This window comes from Dreissena polymorpha, chromosome 3 (genome assembly GCF_020536995.1).
Source record: "Dreissena polymorpha isolate Duluth1 chromosome 3, UMN_Dpol_1.0, whole genome shotgun sequence".
Taxonomy (NCBI): domain Eukaryota; kingdom Metazoa; phylum Mollusca; class Bivalvia; order Myida; family Dreissenidae; genus Dreissena; species Dreissena polymorpha.
Window position 1 is genome coordinate 108815271 of NC_068357.1, and position 19849 is coordinate 108835119.

General features: G+C 36.8%; 1 protein-coding gene across 1 annotated transcript in view; it reads left to right on the forward strand.

Moving 5' to 3' along the window:
* The first annotated feature begins 1669 nt into the window (after window positions 1–1669).
* The window catches only part of LOC127870954 (transcription factor 25-like), a 42490-nt gene continuing 24310 nt past the window's right edge, over window positions 1670–19849 (forward strand). The window contains exons 1-4 of the mRNA XM_052413558.1: window positions 1670–1748; window positions 1786–1968; window positions 15945–16118; window positions 16716–16855. Coding sequence (XP_052269518.1) covers window positions 1810–1968; window positions 15945–16118; window positions 16716–16855 — 473 coding nt within the window. The 5' untranslated portion in view covers window positions 1670–1748; window positions 1786–1809. The remainder of the gene's footprint in view (window positions 1749–1785; window positions 1969–15944; window positions 16119–16715; window positions 16856–19849) is intronic.

The following is a 19849-nucleotide window of genomic DNA, read 5'->3' on the forward strand; positions in this document are numbered from 1 at the left end:
GGTGCATAACTCTTTCAGCATTATTTTTAGAGTTATGCCCCTTTTTATAGTTAAAAAAATTGAAAATTCGTTATGTTTTGTGTTTATGTTCACTTTATTCCTAAAGTATCAAAGCTATTGCTTTCATACTTGCATCCCTTTCTAACTATCATAAGGGGACTGTGCAGGCAAAGTTATGTAACTCTGACTGGCATTTTGACATAATTATGGCCCCTTTTATACTTAGACAATTGAAAATTTGTTTAAGTTTTGTGTTTTTGTCCATTTTACTCCTAAAGTATCATAGCTATTGCTTTCAGACTTGGAACACTCGCTAACTATCATCAGGGGACTGTACAGGACAAGTTGCATAACTCTGGTTGGCATTTTGATGGAATTATGGTCCTTTTTTGACTTAGTAATTTTGAATATTTTGTTAAATTTTGTGTTTAGATGCATTTTACTTCTAAATTATCAAGGCTATTTCTTCAAACTTCAAATACTTTCTAACTATCATGAGGGCAAGTTGAATTTGACCTTGACCTTTGAATGACCTTGAATTTCAAGGTCAAATAAATAAATTTAGCTTAAATTGCCATAACTTCTTTATTAAGGATCAGATTTGATTGATACTTTGACAAAACAACACTTACCTGACATACCACAATGGACTCCACACAAACTATCCCCCACGCCCAACCCCAGAATCCCCCCCCTCAAAAAAAAAAATGTTCAATAGATTGTGGAAAATATACCTGAACTCAAAATCGTCTATAATGTACCACTTCTTTTAAATCATTTCCCCATGATGGCTTACGTTATACTGTCAAGCACTCGAAAAGTTGAGCACGCTGTCTTCTGACAGCTCTTGTTCTACATATAGCTTCTTTATGGATGTACAATTATTTGCATTAAAGTGTTCACTCCCCGGTTAGCTTTTCTTGGGTTTATTGCATATAAACATAAAACGTATCTCATCAGGGACAATGGTATTAATTGGGCCTGGGGGCAAATACAATTCAATACAAGTATACTACCTTAAGCACAGGCTCACAGTCACAGGCTCCGGGTCACAGGTCCACACTTTTCCTCCTGGCAATACTCACCTCAGGGCAACACATCTACTCACGTCAGCAGTCTGGGTAGGAAGAGGCCAGGGTCATCGAGAACGCTCCCAGCAAGCATCAGCCTCCATCAGATTGGTCACACGTCTCCACATCAAGCAGCATGACCCGGCCGCATGTGCGTGTCGCAATCTGGGTGCCAACACTGCATGGGGGTGTGTAACCAGATGGTCACTGGCACTACAGCATGTTCTATATTTGTTTGTTGATGTATTCAACAAAGAGAATTAATAAATTTAATTATTTGTGGTATCTTAATGTATATTATCTTAATATACACTAACAGTTAATATAACTTTCAATAATAGATTTTGGTGTTATTTTGATTTATTTTGGTAGATTCCGGTAGATTCCTACATTTTCAGTACCCTTGGCATTTGCTAATGAAATACCAACGACTATATTTCTTTAGACAATTGAATGTTTTTACTACACCAGTTATACACAACAAATTGATCTGAACTGTACGCATGTCTTATGACATAAGTAATATCAATGACCTATACAAACAAATAGATCCCTAGTAGTATCTAGCCACCGAATTGCAAAGATTTAATCGAATAAAGCAAAGGACAGTAGAATCGCGATAAACAACACGACCATCAAACAACTTCCTGTTTCTAGTCCTGTTGCAATTTCCACGGTATTTTATTTAAATCTACGTATTTTATACATATATCAAACTAAAAATTGTAAAAAAATAAAAATGTCCATGAGAACTTTACGCAAACTGCATGGTGATGACCGGGAAAACTTAAATGTCCCTGAAATTGAGAGCGACGACGATGAAGCAGCTGGCTATGTGGCGAAAAGTCGAATATCAAAAACTAAGAAAAAGGCCAAAGTGGAGAATTTGTACGATTTAGTAAGTTATACATATTAAAAGTAATCTTAGCTTGTAGTAGCTAAAGAAACTTCAGCGTACAGTTTATATAGTATTGACAGACCTGTATATAATATTGTTTAAAAATATCATTTTCGTCTTTAATAATCATTTTTATTTTTGGGCCGGAAATGATCAGTCCGGGCCCGCAAAGGCTGCATGATTATAGGACCTCCTAGCCGGCAATATATTGTAATTTTAAGAAGGACTAAGTAATATGAGACTTATTAAATTTATTTAATAACAACACATTTAACAAGTTTATGTAATAAAAGATTATTAAATAAGCAGTCTGCATATGTCGCCACAGTATGGTTGCTTCAGCAGCTTTCTGGTGATCTGATCAAACAAGAAAGAACATATAATATTAAAATATCAGTAATCAATATCAATAATATCAGTAATCAATTCATTTCAAGCATATAAAGGAAATACATGTGTTATACTACCGTACACTATAGTGCCCCAAACACAGCACAGTGAAATAAGCTTAGTATTTATGTACAAAGTAAATCTCATCTTTAGTTTTCAGGTGCTTAACAACATTCTCCTTTTTCAATGCAGTTCATCCCATATTGAATGAATTGCTTAGCTTTGAGTATACCGGGTATACAGAATTCACACAGTATTGATTTTGTGTTTGGAATAATATTGAAGGAACAGAAATTATGATTTCCAACTGTCTTTGAAATTTCTGATAGCTGGTAAATATATATTTTTTGTGGGCATTTTTGAAGGAGCCTAAAAATCATCTAATTCTGAAACTAACCTTTGCTTTTTACTATGCTTTATGCACTCTGAACTTGCCATTTTGACGAGTAAATCAGAAAAACTATATAACATTTATATAGCACCCATCAATGTAAAATGTTTAACTTATCACTGCGAGTTTTTAAAAATCAATCAATTATCTTTTTGATTGTTATGGTTGTCAGCCTAACCATCCTTAACCTGATTTGTATAACACTTAGTGCAAAGTTGGTCTATTTCAAGGTTGTCTTATATCTGAAGCAATAAAACAGATGTCCAATTAGTTAACTTGCAACCACACCCCGCTTATCCCAGTTAATTATCACCTTCACAAGCCACTTTGGGGCTGTCAGCATTTTCCGTTCAGCAGTATTGAAATCACGACTGTTGTAAAGCAGCTGGTAAACAGTGCCTTATGTCATTTAAGGAAATATTGAGCAGAATAAATATGGATTGATTGAATCACTTAAAGATAATCGTACTGAGTCTGATTGGGAGAGTAGCTGCACATAACAACAAAAGGTGTATTCACTTTGTGTCTTATTGAAATAAAAATAATACACCAAAACTTTCACTAAAAAAGTTTTGAACAAATGATTGTTCAATACCCAGTGTTTTTTTCCCACTGTTTTGGGAATGGGGACCGGTCCCTGAGCATTGGGAAAAACAGCATCATATTGACTGAAATGGGAAATAAGTGTTGTTGATTTTTTTGCTAACAAATACTTTAAAATTTAGAATATAAGTGATTTCAATATTAAAATTAATGTATTAAGGTTCAACTTAAAGAATTGGATTTGCAATTAATTAAATGATGAATTAAAAAAAAAATTGTTTTTTGTGTGAAAATCTTCAATTGGGAATTTTTAGGTCCCATTTGGGAAAAATACCGAAATATACTTTTTAGCTCGACTTTTCGAAGAAAAATGAGAGCTATACTACTCGCCCCGTTGTTGCCGTTAGTGAAAGTTTTTTATATAGTCAAATAAGTTGAACACTGTAAAAAAAAACCTCAAACTTGGAGTACTTCTTTATGGCAACAAGACAATTCATTGTGTATGTTAAGTTGCATAACTCTGTCAGCATTAATTTTAGCTCATCTATTTTTTGAAAAAAAATTATGAGCTATTGTCATCACCTTGGCGTCGGCGTTCAGTTAAGTTTTGTGTTTAGGTACACTTTTCTCATAAAGTATCAATGCTATTGCATTCAAACTTGGTACACTTACTAACTATCATGAGGGGACTGGGCAGGCAAAGTTAGATAACTCTGGCATGCATTTTGACAGAATTATGTGCTCTTTTTATACTAAGAAAATTGAAAATTTGGTTAAGTTTTGTGTTTAGGTCCACTTTTTTCTTAAAGTATCAAAACTATTGCTTTCATACTACTTGCAACACTTACTAACTATCGTAAGGGGACTGTGCAGGCAAAGTTATGTAACTCTGACTGGCATTTTGACGGAATTATGGGCCCTTTATACTTGAACATTTGGTAAAGTTTTGTGTTTTGGTCCACATTACCCCTAAGGTATCATAGATATTGCTTTCATACTTAAAACACTCGCAAACTATCATAAGGGGACAGTAAAGTACAAGTTGCATAACTCTGGTTGTCATTTTTTATGGAATTATGGCCCTTTTTTGACTTAGTAACTTTGAATATATGGTTACATTTTGTGTTTAGATCCACTTTACTTCTAAAGTATCAAGGCTATTGCTTATAAACTTTAAATACTTTCATCCTATCATGAGGGTACTGTACCTGGCAAGTTGAATTTTACCTTGACCTTTGAATTACTCTCAAGGTAAAATTATTAAATTTTGCTAAAATTGTCATAACTTCTTTAGTTATGATAAGATTCGATTGATACTTTGACAAAACAACTCTTACCTGACATACCACAATTGACTCCGTCCAAACCATCCCTACCGCCCCCCCCCCTCTGAATCCCCCCCATTATTTTTTTTTTAATTAAAGATCATTTTATGCCCCCGGTAGGGTGGCATATAGCAGTTGAACTGTCCGTCAGTATGTCAGTCTGTCTGTCCGTCCGAAAAAAACTTTAACATTGGCCATAACTTTTTCACTTTTGAAGATAGCAACTTGATATTTGGCATGCATGTGTATCGCATGGAGCTGCACATTTTGAGTGGTGAAAGGTCAAGGTTATCCTTCAAGGTCAAATGTCAAATTTATGGTGTCTGTCCGTCCGAAAACTTTAACATTGGCCATAACTTTTTCAATATTGAAGATAGCAACTTGATATTTGGCATGCATGTGTATCTCATGGAGCTGAACATTTTGGGCGGTGAAAGGTGAAGGTCATCCTTCAAGGTCAAATGTCAAATATATGGCGTCTGTCCGTCCGAAAACTTTAACATTGGACATTACTTTTTTAATATTGAAGATAGCAACTTGATATTTGGCGTGCATGTGTATCTCATGAAGTTGCACATTTTAAGTGGTGGAAGTTCAAGGTCAAGGTCATCCTTCAAGGTCAATAAAAAATAATTCAAAGCGGTGTTCTCATGAAGCTGCACATTTTGAGTGGTGGAAGTTTAAGGTCATCCTTTAAGGTCGAGGTCATCCTTCAAGGTCAAAGGTAAAAAAACAAATAAAACATTGCAAAGCGGCGTCATCATGAAGCTGCACATTTTGAGTGGTGGAAGTTCAAGGTCAAGGTCATTCTTAAAGGTCAAGGTCATCCTTCAAGGTCAAAGGTAAAAAAATTCAAAGCGGCGTTATCATGAAGCTGCACATTTTGAGTGGTGTAGGTTCATGGTTAAAGTCAATCCTTCAAGGTCAAGGTCATCCTTCAAGGTCAAAGGTCAAACAAAATATAAAAAAATTCAAAGCGGCGTTATCATGAAGCTGCACATTTTGAGTGGTGGAAGTTCAAGGTCAAGGTCATCCTTCAAGGTCAAAAAAATAAAATAATTCAAAGTGGCGTTCTCATGAAGCTGCACAATTTGAGTGGTGGAAGTTCAAGGTCAAGGTCATCCTTCAAGGTCAAGGTCATCCTTCAAGGTCAAAGGTCAAAAAATAAATAAATAATTTCAAAGCGGCATTCTCATGAAGCTGCACATTTTGAGTTGTGGAAGTTCAAGGTCAAGGTCATTCTTCAAGGTTAAGGTCATCCTTCAAGGTCAAAGGTCAAAAAAATAATAATTTCAAAGTGGCGTTATCATGAAGCTGCACATTTTGAGTGGTGGAAGTTCAAGGTCAAGGTCATCCTTCAAGGTCAAGGCCATCCTTCACAGGGGTGGCGAAATCTCAAAAAACTGTACTTGTCCACGGACAACCATTTAGGAAATTTAACTTGTCCATTGCTGAACAACACTTGTCCGTTAATGTTTATATAAATTATAAACGCATTTATTGATTAATGTAAAACAATGTGGAATATACCAAAATGAGTATGATTTGCTAGTTTTGTTTATAGTTGTATTTCAATAGTACATTCATTATAGCAGTATATTATAAACAATATAAAGACTTTCTAAAACTTTTAATCTTGCAAAGCTAGTGTTATTAAAACATGTGTTGAACATAGTACATCGTAATCTTAACAAATTAAACTAGTCCAATATGTGGACCTCATCAGACTGAGGCTTCGCTACTGGTAGCAATTTGATTATCATCAACTGGTAGTCATTGAAAATCTGTTAGCCAAGTTTCTTGAAAAGTTCTGGTGCGTTTACTTAGATCATATTTTTTATCATAATCTTTCTTAGTTTTTTTGGGAGGTGGACTGCTCACAGCTTCGGGTTTCTGATCCTTTGGTGAAGATTAAAAAAAAAAAGTTCAATTTTTAACCATTAAAGTCGTCTTAAATAACAAGGTAGATTGGTTTTGATTATCTTACTTTGATACTTTTTATTTCCGTCTGATTGTAAAAATAAAGAAACCAGTCTGTACACTGTCAAACAGTCGGGCCGAATGTTTAAAATGCGGCATGCTCCTGGTCTCTTATAGAATTATGGAGATCACTGCGCAGGAGAGTGGCCGTATTCGAAGGAAAAAACTGGTTATTAGATTGGCGAATGCGGGCGGGCTGGCTGGCGGGCTGGTGGAACAAGCTTGTCCGGGCCATAACTATGTCGTTCATTGTCAGATTTTAAAATCATTTGGCACATTTTTTCACCATCATTGGACGGTGTGTCGCGCGAAATTATTACGTCGATATCTCCAAGGTCAAGGTCACACTTTGAGTTCAAAGGTCAAAAATGGCCATAAATGAGCTTGTCCTGGCCATAACTATGTCATTCATTGTGAGATTTTAAAATCATTTGGCACATTTGTTCACCATCATGGAACGGTGTGTCGCACGAAAGAATCACGTCAATATCTCCAATGTCAAGGTCGCCACGACTAAAAATAGATTTATTTTTTTTAAACAAACTTACAAAGGGGGTTAATTTTGTTTGTTCATTTCAAAAGTTCAGTTTGAGTTTTCTCCCTTTATCAGATTTTTTTTCCACAATGAAAACCTGGTTTTGTGACAATTTTGTCCCTTGTTATTATTATTTTATTTTTGAATTTCCGTCCAAATATCCCACCCAAGAATCCCCCCCCCCCCCCCTCCCAAAATAAAATATAAAAAAAATCATTTTTTTTTGCATTTTTGGAAGATAATGTAATAAATGACCACACACCCACACTATACACCCTCTCCACTCCACTCCTCCCACCTTTGTGATTGAAATTTAGATAGGTCCCTACACCTTTAAAAAGAAAAATAGATGAGGGGTCTGCACCCGCAAGGCGGTGCTCTTGTTAGAGTTATGTGTTTAGGTACACTATCAAAGATAACTCAAACTTGGAATACTTCTTTATGGCAACAAGACAATTGTGTATGTCAAGTTGCATAACTCTGTCAGCATTATTTTTAGAGGTATGCCCCTTTTATACTAAGAAAATTGAAAATTTTGTTAAGTTTTGTGTTTAGGTACACTTAATTCCTAAAGTATCAAAGCTATTGCTTTCATACTTGCAACACTTACTAACTATCATAAGGGGACTGTGCAGACAATGTTATGCAACTGACTGGTATTTTGACAGAATTATGGCCCCTTTTATACTTAGAAAATTGAAAATTTGGTTAAGTTTTGTGTTTTGATCCATTTTACTTATAAAGTATCATAGCTATTGCTTTCAGACTTGGAACACTCGCTAACTATCATAAGGGGACTGTACAAGACAAGTTGCATAACTCTGGTTGGCATTTTGACGGAATTATGGCCCTTTTTGACTTAGTAACTTTGAATATTTTGTTAAATTTTGTGTTTAGATCCACTTTACTTCTCAAGTATCAAGGCTTTTGCTTTCAAACTTCAAATGCTTTCTTACTATCATGAGAGTACTGTACCTGGCAAGTTGAATTTGAATATGACCTTTGAAAGACCTTGAATCTCAAGTTCAAATTAATAAATTTTGCTTATATTGCCATAACTTCTTTATTTAGGATCAGATTTGATTCATTCTTTGACAAAAACAACACTTACCTGACATACGGCAATGGACTCCACCCAAACCATCCCCCACTTCCCTTCCCAGAACCCCCCCCCCCAAAAAAAATTAAATATTTTTTTCCTTTTTAGCGCGACTTTTATATATGAATTATATATAGTGGAGCTATCCTACTCACCCCGGCGTCGTGTTAAAGTTTGCGTACCATCTCAAATATTTTCTATGTCCCTTGACATATTGCTTTTATATTTTGCATACTTCTTTACCAACATGACCCCAGTCTATAAACAAAAGCAGACAACTGTATCAAGCATTTTGTAAGAATTATGGCTATTTTTTGATTAGAATATGCATATTATTGATAAATCTATGTTAAAGTCTGCGTACCACCTCAAATATTTTCTATGTCCCTTGGCATATTGCTTTCATATTTTGCATACTCCAACGTGACCCCTATCTATAAACAAGAGCATACAACTGTATCATGTATTTTGTAAGAATTATGGCCCTTTTTTTCACTTAGAAAATTGAAAATTTGGTAAAGTTTTGTGTTTTGGTCCACATTATTCCTAAAGTATCAAAGCTATTGCTTTCATACTTGCAACACTTACGAACTATAAAAAGGGGACTGTGCAGGCAAAGTTATGTTACTCTGACTGGCAATTTGACAGAATTATGGTCTCTTTTATACTTGGATAATTTAACATTTGGTTAAGTTTTGTGTTTTGGTCCATTTTACTCCTAAAGTATCATAGCTATTGCTTTCAGATTTGGAACACTCGCTAACTATCATTAGGTGACTGTACAGGAAAAGTTGCGTAACTCTTGTTGGCATTTTAATGGAATTATGGCCCTTTTTTGACTTAGTAACTTTGAATATTGTGTTAAATTTTGTGTTTAGATTCACTTTGCTTCAAAAGTATCAAGGCTATTGCTTTCAAATTTCAAATACTTTCTTATTATCATGAGTGTACTGTACCTGGCAAGTTAAATTTAACCTTGACCTTTTAATGACCTTGACTCAAGGACAATTTGATAAATTTTGCTTAAATTGCTGTAACTTCTTTATTTATGATGAGATTTGATTCATACTTTGACAAAACAACACTTACCTGACATACCACAATGGACTCCACCCAAACCCTACCCCACGATCCACCCCTTAACCCCCCCCCCTTTTTTTCATATTTTGGAAATATCAATAAATAAATGACCTGACCGACTCCCCAAATTATACCCCATCACCACCCCCACCCCATCCCCCCCTATTAAAAAAAATTATTATGTTCCCCCAAAATTGTTGGGGGGGGAGCATATAGTCGCAGCTTGTCTGTCCGTCCGTCAGTGCGTCCGTCCGTCCATGCACAATTTGTGTCCAGGCTATTTCTCAGCATCTAATGACTGTAATTCAATGAAACTTTATGGGAAGCTTCACTACCAAGAGGAGATGTGCATATTAATAGCAGGTTTTGGTCGGATGATTTTTCACAGAGTTATGGCCCTTTGAAATTTTCCATTAACTGTACATATAGTGCAATTCTTGTACGGGCTATTTCTCAGCAATTTATGACCGGAATTCAATTAAACTTTATGGGAGGCTTCACTACCAAGAGAAGATGTGCATATTATCAGCCTGTTCTGGTCGGATGATTTTTCACAGAGTTATGGCCCTTTGAAATTTTCCATTAACTGTACATATAGTGCAATTCTTGTCCGGGCTATTTCTCAGCAACTAATGACCGGAATTCAATGAAACTTTATGGGAAGCTTCACTACCAAGAGGAGATGTGCATATTATCAGCCGGTTCTCTTTGGATGATTTTTCACAGAGTTATGGCCTTTTGAAATTTTCCATTGTACATATAGTGCAATTCTTGTCCGAGCTATTTCTCAGCAACTTATTAAGGGAATTCAATGAAACTTTATGGGAATCTTCACTACCAACAGGAGATGTGAATATTATCAGCTGGTTATGGTCGGATGATTTTTCACCGAGTTATGGCCCTTTGAAATTTTCTATAAACTGTACATATAGTGCAATTCTTGTCCGGGCTATTTCTCCCCAACAACTGACTGGAATGCAATGAAGCTTTATGGGAAGCTTAAATACCTTGAGGAGATGCGCATGTTATTAGTGGGTTCTGGTTAGACGATTTATTTAGAGAGTTATGGCCCTTTGACATTTTTAAGTTGCTTAACCATCCATCGTATTATTTTGTCCCCTTTTGATTTTTAGGTCACTAGGTCAAAGGTCACGAAAAACGATGACCCGAAATAGTAAACTGGTTTCCGGATGATAACTCAAGAACGTGTCTAGGATCATGAAACTTCATAGATACATTGATCATGACTCCCAGATGACCCCTATTGATTTTGAGGTCACTAGGTCAAAGGTCAAGGTCACGGTGACCTGAAATTGTAAAATGGTGTCCGGATGATAACTCAAGAACACTTATGCCTAGGATCATGAAACTTCATAGGTACATTGATCATGACTCGCAGATGACCCCTATTGATTTTCAGGTCACTTGGTCAAAGGTCAAGGTCATGGTGACCCGAAATAGTAAAATGGTTTCCGGATGATAACTCAAGAACGCTTTTGCGTAGGATCATGAAACTTCACAGATACATTGATCATGACTAGCAGATGACCCCTATCGACTTTCAGGTCACTAGGTGAAAGGTCAAGGTCACGGTGACCCAAAATAGTAAAATGGTTTCCAGATGATAACTCAAGAGCGCTTATACCTAGGATCATGAAACTTCATAGGTACATTGATCATGACTCGCAGATGACCCCTATTGACTTTCAGGTCACAAGGTGAAAGTTCAAGGTCACGGTGACCCAAAATAGTAAAATGGTTTCCAGATGATAACACAAGAAAGCTTACGCCTAGGATCATGAAACTTTATAGGTACATTGATCATGACTGGCAGATGACCCCTATTGATTTTCAGGTAACTAGGTCAAAGGTCAAGGTCACAGTGCCAAAAAACGTATTCACACAATGGCTGCCACTACAACTGACATCCCATATGGGGGGCGTGCATATTTTACAAACAGCCCTTGTTTTGAAACATGGTATAAAAACACACACAAATATTTATTTATTTCATTTTTGAAGGACCGTCCATCCATCCCACCCAAGCTATTGCTTTCAAACTTAAAATAAAATCTTATTAGTTTGTTTTATGTCTTTACAAATGTTCAATAGATTGTGGAAAATATACTTGAACTCAGAATCTAATATAAAGTACAACTTCTTTAAAACATAAGCAATCAATATGTTTCAAATAAGTTCCTCTTCCACTTAGAATATGACTATATTACCTTGACCTTATTGAATATGAACAATTTCCCCATGATGGCTTATGTTATACTGTCAAACAGGTGAATGGTCGAGCGCGCTGTTTTCTGACAGCTTTTGTTATGCCCCCAGTAGGGTGGCACATAGCAGTTGAACTGTCCGTCAGTCTGTGTGTCTATCGAAAACTTTAACATTGGTCATAACTTTTGCAATATTGAAGATAGCAACTTGATATTTGGCATGCATGTGTATCTCATGGAGCTGTACATTTTGAGTGGTGAAATTTTAAGGTCATTCTTCAAAGTCAAAGGTCAAATTTTGCAATATTGAAGATAGCAACTCGATATTTGGCATTATTGCACATCTCATGGAGTTGCACATTTTGAGTGGTGTAAGGTCAAGGTCATCCTTTAAGGTCAAGATCAAATTTTGCAATATTGAAGTTAGCAACCTGATATTTGGCATGCATGCGTATCTCATGGAGCTGCACAATTTGAGTAATAAAAGGTCAAGGTCATCCTTTAAGGTCAAGGTCAATTTTTGTAATATTCAAGATAGCAATTCGATATTTGGCATGCATGCCTATCTCATGGAGCTGCGCATTTTGAGTGGTGAAAGGTAAAAGACAAGGTCGTCCTTCAAGGTCTAGGTCAAAGGTCTAATTTTGCAATATTTAAGATAGCAACTTGATATTTGGCATGAATGTGTTTCTCATGGTGCTGCACATTTTGAGTGGTGAAAGTTCAAGGTCAAGGTCATTCTTCAAGGTCAAGGTCAAAGGTCAAATTTTGTAATATTGGAGATAGCAACTTGATATTTGGCATGCATGCGTATCTCATGGAGCTGCACATTTTGAGTGGTGAAAGGTCAAAGTCAAGGTCATCCTTCAAGGTCAAAGGTCAAATTTTGCAATATTGAAGTTAGCAACTTGCTATTTGGCATGCATGTGTATCTCATGGAGCTGCACATTTTGAGTGGTGAAAGGTCAAGGTCATTCTTCAAGGTCAAAGGTCAAATTTTGCAATATTGAAGATAGGAACTCAATATTTGGCATGCATGCGTATCTCATGGAGCTGCACATTTTGAGTAGTGAAAGGTCAAGGTCATCCTTCAAGGACCAAGATGAGATTTTGCAATTTAAAGATAGCATCTCCATATTTGGCATGGGCATGCGTATCTCATGAAGCTGCACATTTTGAGTGGTGAAAGGTCAAGGTCATCCTTTAAGGTCAATGGTCAATTATATGGCTTCAAAGCTGCGCAGTATGGGGCATTGTGTTTCAGGAACACAGCTCTTGTTTTGTCTTATTTTAGTAATATCATCTAATAAATGACCACTCCCCCACATTATTCCCCCTCTTCACCCCCCCCCCCCCCACTCACACACAAAAGAATTTTTTTTTTTGAAACATGGTTAAAAAAAAAACACAAATATTTATTATTATTACCGGTATTTTATTTTTGAAAGACCGTCCAACCATCCCACCCAAGCTATTGCTACCAAACTTGAAATATAATCTTATTAGTTTTATGTCTTTACAAATGTTCAATAGATTGTGGATTGTGGAAAATAAACCTGAACTCAGAATCGTCTGTAATGTCCCACTTCTTTTAAAAATTAGCAATCATTATGTTACAATTATGGTCCTCTACCAGTTAGAATATGACTATATTATCTTGACCTTTTTGAATATGAACAATTTACCCATGATAGCTTACGTTATACTGTCAAGCACTCAAAAAGTCGAGCGCTGTCTTCTGACAGCTCTTGCTTCCATTGGTTATGGGTTCCCCGGAGCCGAATTTGAACCAATACCCCAGTTCATGAATATTTGTAACTAGATTATTGTAAACACTATATAAAGCCCATTGTCAAAAATGCCAATAAGTATGACCTTGAACTTTGTGCAAAGGTCAAAATTCTTGTGTGCAAGACCTTTGTGCTAGCAAGACAGGTTTTACGTGCTATGTGCAATCTGAACATGGTGAACATTTCTGGTATGTCATTTTGAAATCTCTTGATGAATCACAACAGTTCGAGAAAGCTTGCCAAATTACCTTTTACCTTTAACTTCTTAATTCCCTGTATGACCTTGACATTTTAAGCTTTGAGACAGACGAACAGGCATTATTTCATCTCCTCATCGTGGATATTTATCCCCATGCTTTTTTAAAAGCGTGGGGATACTGTGGTTATCTCCGCCGTCGGTCTGTCCATCTGTCTGTCCGTCCTGGCCACAATCTCCTCCTACACTATAAGCACTAGAACCCTGAAACTTACACAGATGGTAGCTATGAGCTTATGTGCGACCCTGCACTATTTGGAATTTTGATCTGACCCTTGGGTCAAAAGTTATGGGGGTTGGGGCGGGCCGGGTCAGAGATTTTCACTCATTTTTTATGCCCCCATTTCGAAGAAAATGGGGTATATAGTTTTCGCACTGTCCGTCGGTCGGTTGGTCGGTCGGTCGGTCACACTTCGTGTCCGCTCTCTAATTCAAATAGTTTTCATCCGATCTTTACCAAACTTGGTCAGAAGTTGTATCCAGACAATATCTAGGTCAAGTTCGAATATGGGTCATGCCGGGTCAAAAACAAGGTCACGGGGTCACTTAGTGCATTTCAAGGATTTAGCATGGTGTCCGCTCTCTAATTGAAGTAGTTTTCATCTGATCGTTACTAAACTTGGTCAGAAGTTGTATCAAGACATTATCTAGGTCAAGTTCGAATATGGGTCATGCCGTGTCAAAAACTAGGTCACTGGGTCACTTAGTGCATTTCAAGGATTAAGCATGGTGTCCGCTCTCTAATTGAAGTAGTTTTCATCTGATCTTTACTTAACTTGGTAAGAAGTTGTATCAAGACAATATCTAGGTCAAGTTCGAATATGGTTCATGCCGGGTCAAAAACTAGGTCACGGGGTCACTTAGTGCATTTCAAGGATAAAGCATGTTGTCCGCTCTCTAGTTTATGTGGCTTTTTGATTTATTTTGATATTCTAAGACATTTTTATGCCCCCAAAGGAGGGCATATAGTGATCGGACTGTCCGTTCGTCTGTCCGTCCGTCTCTCCTTCACACTTTGCGTTTAGATTTCGAAAAATGCTCATAACTTCGCTTCTGATAGCAATTTCATATTTGGCATGCATGTGTATATGGACAAGGTCTTTCCATACGCACACAAATTTTGACCACTGTGACCTTGACCTTGAACTTAGGGTCCGTGTTTAGGTTCGAAATCTGCGTTTAGGATTTGAAAAAAAGCTAATAACTTCTACCAAGCGTTTACACAGTTATACTTTTATGTAGTGACAAAGTTACAGTTGGGGGCATCCGTGTCCTTTGGACACATTTCTTGTTTTAGGTTATTTTACTATAATTTCTTCATTTCTACACTGATTGTCTTCAAATTGATCAGAACCTCTCTTATGACAATACGGTCAATCTCAACTATGGCCCCATTACCAACCCTGGGGCGCCCCGCCCACATAGGCCATGCCCACCCAAAATTGCAGTTTTACTATAATTTTTTCATTTCTACACTGATTCACTTCAAATTGATACTGAACCTCTCTTATGACAATACGGTTAATCTCAACTATGCATGGCCCCATTACCAACCCTGGGGTGCCCCACCCACATAGGCCATGCCCACCCAAAATTGCCTTTTACTATAATTTCTTCATTTCTACTCCGATTTACTTCAAATTGATACAGAACCTCTCTTATGACAATACGGTCAATCTCAACTACAGTATGTATGGCCCAATTATCAACCCTGGGGCACCCTAACTACATAGGCCACGCCCATCCAAAATTGCCTTTTACTATAATTTCTTCATTTCTACAATTTACTTCTAATTGATACTGAACTTTTTTTATGACAATACGGTCAATCTCAACCTTGCATGGCCCCATTATTAACTCTGCGTGGGGATAAGCGTCGGCTTCTGCCGCGTCATTTCTAGTTTATTTTTAAATTGCATGAAAATTGACAAAGAAACTGTGTGGACAAAATGTCTTAATCTTATGTCCACATTTGACTTTGATCTCAAAGTATGACTATGAGCTTTGAGTTAGGGAGATGAATTTTGCATGCAACATCGATTTCCCAATTTTAGTCAAAATGCCAGAAATTTCCCAATCCAAAGGGACCCGGCACCAAGATGATGAAAAAACACTGCAGTAAGGCCAAAGCGTGAACATTAACACATTCTTACTGTTAAACTGCCAAATTTTCTCTCAGTGCAGTCTGCACAGGCTCATCAGGGACGACGCTTTCCGTCTAAACTGGAGTTTTGCTAAGAAGAGACTCTATAAATTGAAAGCAAAAAGTTTGGTCCTTGATTAGCCTGTGCGGACAACTCTTTAAGCACAACCATTGATCACTTTTCCCAGAGTAAGGCCCATTTATGTTTTTTCATTCCAGTTAGATGCTGATGACAAAGCTGATGAAGAAGTGGAGCCAACAGATGATAAAACCAGTCAACAAACAGCTGAGAAAGATGAGACACCAGTCGAAAACACTGGTAGTAAAAAGAAACGGAAGAAGAAAAAGAAGAAAAATAAAGATCAACATGTTACTGAAACTGCTCAGATTGAGGTAGACTGGCTACAAATTTGTAGATTTTGATCTTATCAGCAATTAACAATTTGACATAATGATTTTAATAGTTGTGATTTATTTGTGCAGAAATGTTCTTTATTTTAAAAGCATACTTAAAACTTCACATTCTTTAAAAATCGTCTCGAGAATAGTATTCCTTCACCACTTAGATATGTATTTGTATGCATTTGTAGTCCCTTTTAAAGTTTAATTAAATCAAAGACCTTTCTTACTAGATTTAAGTTTTGAAGGCTTCATTTTCAACCCTAAGGTACCCTGATGAGCACCAAACAGCATAAAACCTGAACAGACTGCGAGTTACAGGCAGGCTGTTCTGGTTTTATGCTGTTGCACATAGCTATTTTCACTTTGCTTCTGAGTGGGAAATGGTGAAATTTGAGCTTTTAGCTTTTAATTAGGGCTGCAACAGGTTAACCAGTTTACCTTCTGAAGCAATCAGTTATACCAGTTACATTTTTGTAAAGGCATAAATAGTATGATTGTTATTTGTGCACATAACATACTGCCAACTAACATTTGTTGCCTGTAGGTATTGTGTTACTAGACCTTTCTCTAAACCTTTAAATAATACAGGAAGAAGATGAGATCGATGCCAGCATACGAGAGGTCAATCGTCTCCTGGACAACCATAACATTGGAGAGAGGAATGTTGCGTCGGACGCACATAGCTTGCCAAGTTCTGGCAACAAGCCATTGTTACATGTGGAACACAGGTACAATAATGATTTAGTACATGTATTGCACATTTGTATCATTATTTTAAGATGCAAAACACCAGTGGTTTTTTCATCATTCTGGGCATGGTACGGGTCATTTGGGGTTGGGAAAAATCTCAGTCGTTTAACCAAAATTGTGAAATGAGTGTTTTTGTAAACAAATGCTTCAAAAATGAGAATAAAAGTGTTTTTAAATATCATATTTATAAAGCTGGTTGGGACATAAACTTAATGTTGATCTAAAAAAATAAATATTTTTTTTAAACCTTCAAATGGGAATTTTTATGTCCCAATTGAGAAAAAATAAATACTTTTATCCGGCCCTGATTTTGAAAATAAAAAAGAACACTGATCATGGGTGAACAGTTTTATGCCCACGGTAGGATGGCATATAGCAGTTGAACTGTCCGTCTGTCCGTCCGTCTGTCCGTCCGTCCGCAAACTTTAACATTGGCCATAACTTTTGCAATATTGAAGATAGCAACTTAATATTTGGCACGCATGTGTATCTCATGAAGCTTCACATTTTGAGTGGTGAAAGGTCAAGGTCATCCTTCAAGGACAAAAGTAAAAAATACAATCCAAGGGAAGTAATATGCTTTTAAAGGGAGATAATTTCTAAACCTGCCAAATGATATATTACAATTTTATTTCAAAGCGGCGCAATAGGGGGCATTGTGTTTCTGACAAACACATCTCTTGTTTTTAAATACTTCAGAATATGGTTTTAAAAATTTGAGCTGTGGTTGTTACATGTTAAGTGATATAAATATTAAGCTATAAATAAACTTAAGTTGTGAGAAGATCTTTATTAGTACCACAATAACAACAATGATAATGGCAATCTATGCCTTTTAGATATACATTATATTTTATTTATCTGATTCTTGTTTTTGAAAGAAAGAAGAATGTTTAAAATAATATTTATTTTGTATTTGAACCATAGACTTTTTTTATTTTAGGCCATTATCTATAAATCATCATACTTATGAATACTATTGTCTCACTTATTAGCTAGGCTGTTTTCTGAGCAAACCCGAGGTATTGTCATAGCCAGCTCGCCGTCCGCCGTAGGCGTCATGCTAAAACCTTAACATTGACTCTAAAATCAAAGTGCTTCCACCTACAACTTTGAAACTTCATATGTATATGCACCTTGATGAGTTCTTCACGCAACACCCATTTTTGGGTCACTAGATCATAGGTCAAGGTCACTGTGACCTCTAATATAAAACATTAACATAGGCTCTAAAATCAAAGTGCTTCCACCTACAACTTTGAAACTTCATATGTAGCTGCACCTTGATGAGTTCTTTACGCCACACCCATTTTTGGGTCACTAGGTCAAGGTCACTGTGACCTCTAATATAAAACGTTAACATAGGCTCTAAAATCAAAGTGCTTCCACCTACAACTTTCAAACTTCATTTGTAGATGCACCTTGATGAGTTCTTCACGCCACACCCATTTTTGGGTCACTAGGTCAAAGGTCAAGGTCACTGTGACCTCATATATAAAGCTTAAAATAGGCTCTAAAATCAAAGTGTTTCCACCTACAACTTTGAAACTTTATATGTAGATGCACCTTGATGAGTTCTTTACGCCACACCCATTTTTGGGTCACTTGGTAAAAGGTCAAGGTCAATGTGACCTCTAATATAAAACTTTAACAAAAACCTCTACATTCGCTTAAAATCAAAGTGCTTCCACCTACAACTTTAAAACTTCATATGTAGATGCACCTTGATGAGTTCTACACACCACACCCATTTTGGGTCACTAGGTTAAAGGTCAAGGTCACTGTGACCTCTTAAAAAAAAATAATTCTTACACGCTTTCGCAGCCGAGCGTGGCACGCGTTATGCGGTGCTCTTGTTTTTTATTTGTTTTTAGCATAACGTTTCATACTGAATGCTAAGTATAATAGTCTGTCTATATTTATGCCCCCCTTCGAAGAAAAGGGGGTATATTGTTTTGCTCATGTCGGTAGGTCGGTCATTCTGTTCGTCCACCAGATGGTTTCCGGATGATAACTCAAGAACGCTTAGGCCTAGAATCATGAAACTTCATAGGTACATTGCTCATGACTGGCAGATGACCCCTATTGATTCTGAGGTCACTAGGTCAAAGGTCAAGGTCACAGTGACTCGAAACAGTTAAACGGTTTCCGGATGATGACTCAAGAACACTTACGCCTAGGATCATGAAACTTCATAGGTACATTGATCATGACTTTCAGATGACCCCTATTGATTTTCAGGTCACTAGGTCAAAGGTCAAGGTCACAGCGACTCGAAACAAAAAAATGGTTTCAGGATGATAACTCAAGAACGCTTACGCCTAGGATCATGAAACTTTATAGGTACATTGATCATGACTGGCAGATGACCCCTATTGATGTTCAGGTCACAAGGTCAAAGGTCACGGTGACTCGACACAGTAAAATGGTTTCCGGATGATAACTCATGAAAGCTTACGTTTAGGATCATCAAACTTCATAGGTACATTGATCATGACTGACAGGTGACCCCTATTAATTCTCAGGTCACTAGGTCAAAGGTCAAGGTCACAGTGACTTAAAACAGTAAAATGGTTTCCTGATGATAACTCAAGAATAATTAGGCCTAGGATCATGAAACTTCATAGGTACATTTATCATGACTTGCTGTTGACCCGTATTGATTTTCAGATCACTAAGTTAAAGGTCAAGGTCACATTGACTTGAAACAGTTAAATGGTTTCGGGATGATAACTCAAGAATGCTTAGGCTTAGGATCATGAAACTTCATAGGTACATTGATAATGACTGACAGATGACCCCTATTGATTTTCAGGTCACTAGGTCAAAGGTCAAGGTCACAGTAACTCAAAACAGTAAAATGGTTTCCTGATGATAACTCAAGAATAATTAGGCCTAGGATCATGAAACTTCATAGGTACATTGATCATGACTCACTGATGACCCGTATTGATTTTCAGATCACGAGGTCA